This window comes from Microchirus variegatus (genome assembly GCF_963457635.1).
Source record: "Microchirus variegatus genome assembly, chromosome: 1".
Taxonomy (NCBI): Eukaryota; Metazoa; Chordata; class Actinopteri; order Pleuronectiformes; family Soleidae; genus Microchirus; species Microchirus variegatus.
In genome coordinates this window covers 7,596,055-7,603,643 of record NC_139802.1, presented here as the reverse complement: position 1 = coordinate 7,603,643, position 7,589 = coordinate 7,596,055, and the positions used below count along the sequence as shown (strand labels likewise).

Sequence of the window (7,589 nt, the reverse complement as noted above, 5' to 3'; positions counted from 1 at the left end):
TTGCTTTAAATGTGTCATATGTAAGAATGTGGCCAAAAACAGTTACTACATTCAAATTCAAAATACCGAGATATTTTAGGTTTCGTTTTCTGACGTAACTGGCAACCCGTGGTTGCTCTGGAGCTGAGACTCTACTGACTGCAATGATTGGTAGACGGCGGTAGGTGGCGCCACATGCCAAAACTTGATTTCAAAACATAAACATGATTTTCAGTCTGCAAAATAATTTTTTTTAATGCAAATATTTTGGCTGTACTGTTGTTGTTGTTGGTGAGTTCGGTTTGTTATATGAACATTATTCCTGAGTCTCTGTGACATATTAGGAGGAATTTATGGCCAGTTGCTTTAGATTTATTACATAATGCACCTTTAAGACAACAGTGTAATGGGGAAACAAGCTGCTCAGCATAAACTTGTGCATGACGCTGTTCCACCACTAGGTGGAGTGAGACACAACATACGCACAGAAAGTGTACTTTGGCACTGGAGTCCGCACTCCACCTGGAATGTGAGCCAAACTCAAATCTAAAGGTGCAGTCATGTGACTCCCTGGTGGCTGAAGGAGAATCAACAACTGCTCCTGAAACTAACCCTGCCTTCTCTGCCTGGGATCTTGACGGTTTCTCACCTGCAGGAAAAGGAAACCGGTCCTCCCGACTCGCTCCGTGGCGCACGAACGTGCTCCTTTCGGTGAGCAATGCCACTTTGTTGCCCGCTGAGCCTCCGTGGATGCAGGCTGCCCTTTTTACCTGAGCGTGGCGTGAACGCTGTCGGACACAGATGGACAACCTGAAGAAAGGGAGTCCCCATCGGGCAGCGGCAGAAGAGTCGTCGAGCCAAGCAGATGTTTGCTCCGAGCGGACAGTTGCAGCGGTCAGCTGTCCTGCTCTGTCCGCTGCACGACTCACCTTACCTGGGATCATGGACGCTGAGGGGAGGATAGACGAGTCTAGACTGAGGATGCATATATTCAAAAATGGTATCTATCTGTCTGTCTGTCTGACTAACTAACTAACTGTCATTATTTAAAGTATTCCTCACTGTAAGAGGAACTTGAAAAACTCTCACGAGCTAATTTGACACTTTTCTGATGACCTGTTTCATGCATGTAACCTTTTTTTTTATTGTTATTATTTTAATTTAAATGATGTAAGAGCAATTTGCAGTGCAAACACAAAATGCAGATAGGACAGACAGACAGGTTTACTTAAGTAAACAATAATTTCTAATTATTACACATACATTTTTCCCAGATGGTGGAATAAAATAATAGATGTGTAAAGCTTGACATCCACATATTGACGTTACATAACAGTAAATAAGTTATATTAAGTATATAACTATACTATATTAGTAGATAAAACGTGTTTTTTCCAAGTAAAATCGAGAAAATACAGAAATGTCACATAAAGCGTAAGTTAAAAACTTTACCCACTTTATATGGCAAAATTACTTAAATCTGTGTACAAGAAAAGTTTTACAAGAGGCGTTTTTTAGTGGCTCATATATTTGTTTTCATTTGAACACAGTAGACAGTCATTTTCCTGAGGTCACAACAGGTCAAATCAGATCATAAAACACGTTCATATGCCAGTGAAAAACAATTTGGAGATGCATACAGCTGATTAAGTTGTAGGATTTATAATAAATGCCATACGGTTGTTGTTATTCATAATAACATATTAACTTATTCTGCTTATATTTTTTATACCTTTTTATAATATAACCTTATTAATCAACACATGGTTTTAGTTACCTTTTTTTTAACATCACATGTCCAAATGCATCATTGAATTGTGATTATTCCTAGAGACTAAGAAGGAGTCAAGTGATGCTTTGCTTCAAGACATTGGCTGAGCCACAACCAAACCATTCTCTGAAATCCAACATTTTCTTGTATGTGCATGAGACTCCCTCCAGCAAAAAACTGCAGCATGACCACTGCTATAAGACAACAGTTTTGTTTAGAAGCAGATTTCAGTCCCATGAGATGCAGCAATAGGACAATGTTCACTGTAGTGTGTGAAACTATGAAAGGAGACTATCTCTTAGTGGCTTCACCGTATAAATGTGTTAACATATAAAATGAAAAAATAATTGTTTAACACTGATGTAATATATGTAATAAAAAATTATTCATTTTATTAAATGTATTAAGTAATTGAATGTCATCAGAGATTAGGGAACAGTGGTTTATAATTAGGGACCTCGCACACAAAGGTGGCGTGGGACCTATTGAAATTCAAGGAATTATTATTATTATTATTTAAATTTTCATTTGCAGGCCACACAAACTGTTCAGTTGCCTTTGCGCTTTGGTCTGTTATGTAACCCAGAGCCCTGAATGTTACCAAACCTAAAAAAACATCTCACTACCCTTCTCAAAAACATCTCGACCAGAGTGAAAATATGTCAAAATATAGAAATCTGGACACATTATGCCATTGTAGATACCCTTTTCCCAAACAAAAGAAAGAAAGCTATATTTTCTATCACTTTTACTTGAACTGAACACAGTGTAACAGCCGGTATATTTGTACCTCTGAAACATTGGTACCTCCAGAAACATTGGTAACCTTGTTCTAGCATGTTTTGAATTGGTATTGCAGCAACTGTGTTCCAAGTCCATGGTCACTGTTGTACATAATAAACATACATACATCCCTTTAACTGGGCCTTTAATTGCGATGAGTGGTATTTCTGAGGTGCTTGGACAGAGGAGGTCTCAGTGGGGCAAACATCACACTGAATTTATCCTCCATGAACAGGAATGTGGAAACTCTCCCTCCGTCCCTGTGACCTTCTGACCTTTATACACACATTCCAACCTTACAAACATGGAAACCAAAGATTAAAAAAAACTCCACAGCAGAAATTGTGAACTACTGATTGACTTTGTTCTCTTACAAAGTTAAGTCTTCCCATGTGATCCATTCAGGATTTGTTTTGATCTCATCTCAATGGTTTGACTGAACACGACAGTTGCTACATATCGAAGTTCTTGGTTGAAATGAAAAAAAAAAACTGCAGAATAATTGGATCATTAGAAATAACTCTCCATCTCTGCCAAGGTGGCGTGTCTCCCTCTGAGCGTGGCCTGGCGTGGCGGTTCCTGTTTGGCATGTACCCATGCAGCTCCACGGCTCTGGAGCGCTCTCTGCTGCAGGAGCAGTTAGTTATACGATATCAGGTTATGAAAAGAAGGTGGCAGCAGTCCCTTCCTTCAACTGTGCGCATGCACCTCAACGGCACTGACGGTAAACACCCAAACGTGCACACACACACACACACAAACACAAACTGTCACAATTAAAAAAAATAATCATTCATCGTCTTTGCAGCTGAGTTAGTCGCAGCTGTCAGGTATTTTGACCAGAGGCAAGCACAGGAACAGCAGCAGACCCAGGACCTGTCTGAGGAGGCCAGGGAGAGACTGGCTTTCTTAAACCTTCAGGCGCAGGTTAGATCAGTTAAATATTTATAATCAATACATTTTAATTGTATCTTTTCTGTTTTATCTTTGCCTTGGTTGTGCTATTTGCATGTCTGTTGTTTGATCAAAGACTATTTCAATAGGCTTTGTTTGGTAGAAGAGAATGATTGTCTGTTTAAGGAAGGAGGAGTGTACTTTAGGTAAACTCACACAAATGTTTGCCGTCTATTTACATATGGTGTCATTTGACCTCTTTTGAACACAAAGAAACATGAAACATGGAAGCATAATGACTCTGTGATCACCATCAAAACTGGTCAGATATTGTTTCTATGTGTCCTTCCTGTCACCAGATATTATTTGAGCGGGTCACATTTGACCAGGAGGAGCTCCGGGAAGCTATACGAATCATTGACAAGGATGTACCAAGAACTAACAGAGACCTGACGTATTACCAGTGAGTGATTGTAATCCATTGTTGAGTTGTTTGTTGTGTCAACAGACACTATATGAAGATGGAGCTTTTAAAGGCACAGTGTGTAACCTATGGGTGTAGCAGGAATTGAATGTCCTACTCACAAGTGTGCTTGAATAGGTTCATAACAGCTTTAAAATTATAATTTTTTTTTTTAAATGAGTGTGCCATAAATTTTCTCAAACTCTCCAAATGGACAAACCAGCCAGATATGGCATGTCCTTCTTTCTGGTATGTGAAGGCCAGTGTAGTTCCTTGATGGACTTCTCTTTTGGTTACAGTTTGCATTCTTATCATTAGATGCCACCAACTCTTACACACTGGACCTTTAATAATAAATGGTCTGCATTTATACAGCACTTTTCTAGACTTGATGACCACTTAGAGCTGCTTTACACCACAGTTTTGCCATTCACCCACAATTGAAACCACAACCTTTGCGTTGAAAGACTACTCACAACAAATACAAAATAAAAATACACAATAATAGAGACCTGCAATTGAAGTCAAACATTAAAACTAATTAAAAAGATTTCAGTCCATTGTTAACTACCATATATAATAGCATCTAAGATCATATTATTAGTTATTGTTGTGGGGGATGATTGTCTGAGTGCACATCAAATACGTTTGTACAATGTTTAACTAAAACTCTACATACTCTACATAATCTGTCTGCAGGGGTCAAGGTTCAGGTAATCTGTTGGTGTTGCGAGACATACTCATCACGTATGCTGCTTTTCATCCAGGTAAATGACACAAATAAGCCTGTCTCATATTTATTGACTGATTACAGCACAGAGAGGCTGTTTGTGATGTCATTAAAGACACAAACCTATCTTGACTGTTTCTCAGAGGTGACCTATGCCCAGGGAATGAATGACCTGTGCAGTCGGTTCCTGGAGGTTCTTGACTGTGAGGTTGACACTTTCTGGAGTTTCTCCTGCTACATGGAGAAAATCTCCAAGGACTTCAGGGCTGATGGTCTGCATAGAAAAATAGGTAAGATTTCCCGCCCACCCACTTCCCCTGTCAGTGGTACATGTGATCAAATATAAAAAAAACAGGTGATGAAAATAAATTGATAAAATGGTTGATATGGCTGGGCAAAGAAGAACCAGAGAGGGAACACTATCACATGGAGCCATCTGCATCGGGAGACAGCTGCTGCCCCAAGAGCTCGGCCGCCTGGCAAGGAGCCCGAGCCCAACCCCAGGGAGGGCAACGGGGGCAAAGAGCCAAACATCACCACTGTAAAGTGGCTGCATGGACCCCACCACAACCACAGGAGAGCAGACCCAGGGCCAGCGCCACAGCAACCAGAGCCCACAGCCGCACACCCATAACACCCACAAATATTCATCCATCCATTATAATAATCTACGCTTTATCATCTACCAGATTGTCACGGGGGCCTTTCTCAGCTGACATAGAGCGATAGGCGGGGTTTTTTGGTCTGTGGGAGGAAGCCGGTCACCCACGACTATAAAATAGAAAATGTAAGACAGGATAAAAAGGGGACATTAGTTAAAAAGCCAAATTAAAAAGATGGGTCTGGAGCCTGCTTTTAAAAATGTCAACATTCTCTGCAGCCATCAGGTTCTCTAGCAGGCTGTTCCACACACATGGATTGGTCTAGTATGTAACATTAAGGGGGGTTCATTGGCAGAAACTGAATAAACTAGATCATATGTTTGTGGTATACAGTAAGAGTGAAAATACTTTGTTTGTATGCAAAGGTTATCGTCGGACCCTGATGCACTTGGGAAAGGAAGGGGTGACTGGAGGAGTCCAATCTGCAGTCTCACCATTAGATGTCGCTAAGTACACATTGTACCTTTAATGAATCCTATGCAAATGTTGTGTGTAATGTTTTTTCAGAGTTGGAGGCAGCCTTACTGAAGGAACTGGACCCACAGCTCTATGCTCACTTAGTCACAGACGGTATGGAGAGCTTCACCTTCTGCCACAGGTAGAGTTATGCTCCTGTTCTCTATTTTTATTATGAGCCTGGCTGCAGGTTTCCCATTCAGGTGCACAACTTCTGCTCATGCCTTCTTTCAGGTGGTTGCTGCTAGGTTTCCAGAGGGAGTTTGAACACAGTGATGCTCTCCGTCTGTTCGAGATCCTGAGTTGTGACCACCTTGAGCTCATCACCCAACAAGTAGAGCAAGCCAGGTATCAGGAACGGCTGGCACAAGAAATCAGCACAGGTGAAAAATGGGACTTTTCAGAATTGTCAGAATAAAGTGTCTCTTTAGTGCCTCGAAGCAAAATAGAAATACGGGTTTGTGATGTCATGTTTGCAGAGAACAATCCAGAGTCAGACCTGCAGGCCATCAACACTGACTTCACCTTTGAGCTCTTCATCTGTGCAGCCATTCTCTTAGAGAACAGAGAATCACTGCTGCAGTGTCAGGATGACGTGCAGCTCATTCAGTTCACAAGCAGGTTCGTCTTTATACTGAGACATAACAAGAACATCTCATAGGTTCACATTGTGCATTTGTGAACCTGTGTTTTACTTTTTTGCAGCCTCCATGGAACACTGGACCTGAACAGCACGCTGAAGAAGGCGGAGCACCATTTCTACAACTACTGCAAACGCTGCGCTTGGGACATCATGAATGCACAGTGTATACAGCACAAAAGCAAAGACGAGGACTTTCTTTATCAGCTCCGTAATTTGTTTGTTTTGAAGTGACAGCTGCTGTTTCAACTGCCATTTAAAAACCTGATGCTGTGAACTTCTGAGAAGTATGGGGTAATCTGGGGTTTTGATGGTATAACTCTAGAGTGGAACACTGATGCTGTCACTTTTTATCTATCTCTGTTTATTACAACTGTACAGTATTTAATGAAAGTGAAATGATGAAAGTTGATGAGCAGTAGTTCCAGCTCCCCTGCACTGCTGTGAATATGATAGTAGCTTACTATCTTATTACCTCATCACTTAAAGGTGCATTATGTAAAAAATTTAAAGCAACTGGCCATAAAATCCTCCTAATATGTCACAGAGACTCAGGAATAATGTTCATATAACAAACTGAACTCACCTACAATAACAGTACAGACAAAATATTTGCATTAAAAAAATATTTTGCAGACTGCAAATCATGTTTATGTTTTGAAATCATATTTTGGCATGTAGCGCCACCTACTGCCGTCTACTACCAATCATTGCAGTCAGTAGAGTCTCAGCTCCCGAGCAACCACGGGTTGCCAGTAACGTCAGAAAACGAAACCTAAAAGACCTCGGTGTTTTGAATTTGAATGTAGTAACCGTTTTTGGCCACATTCTTACATATGGCACCTTTAAGCTTTAAAAGATTTGTTCTTTCAGGTTAGGCAATATTCAACTTGCTGGAGAAAAACAACTTGACAGGCGTGTGTTAATACTCATATCTGATGTGTTGCAATAGGTGCAACGCACTGCAGTAAAAATATATTTAATGTCAGATGCCATGTGTGTACCAAACAAAAATAGATGTTCAGCTATGGAGGTCTGGAGGAATCGTTTGGGAAGAGGAAGCAAAACTTACTGCACAACTCTGTCTCTAGTTGAGAATGAAACACTTACGCAGTTGATAAAATGATACCTCAATAAAACTAGTTGGCAATATTCGTATTCACTTTTCTTGTATTTGGTTTTCTCACATAATAAAGGGCAGCATTCCTTAT

At 40.5% G+C, this 7,589-nt stretch overlaps 1 protein-coding gene across 2 annotated transcripts; it reads left to right on the top strand.

Moving 5' to 3' along the window:
• The first annotated feature begins 679 nt into the window (after positions 1 to 679).
• Positions 680 to 7,536, top strand: LOC310934982 (uncharacterized protein). Of its 2 annotated transcripts, XM_083898803.1 has the most exons (10): positions 680 to 979; positions 3,072 to 3,257; positions 3,342 to 3,460; positions 3,787 to 3,890; positions 4,590 to 4,657; positions 4,764 to 4,910; positions 5,790 to 5,880; positions 5,973 to 6,121; positions 6,218 to 6,359; positions 6,444 to 7,536. In XM_083898803.1, exons 1-10 carry the CDS (start codon positions 781 to 783, stop codon positions 6,610 to 6,612), a joined length of 1,374 nt encoding a protein of 457 aa, XP_083754929.1. In that variant the 5' UTR covers positions 680 to 780; the 3' UTR covers positions 6,613 to 7,536. The 2 variants fall into 2 exon arrangements, with proteins under 2 accessions (XP_083754929.1, XP_083754930.1); XM_083898804.1 differs by lacking the exons at positions 5,790 to 5,880; positions 5,973 to 6,121; positions 6,218 to 6,359; positions 6,444 to 7,536 and adding an exon at positions 5,024 to 5,676.
• The last annotated feature ends 53 nt before the right edge of the window (positions 7,537 to 7,589 follow it).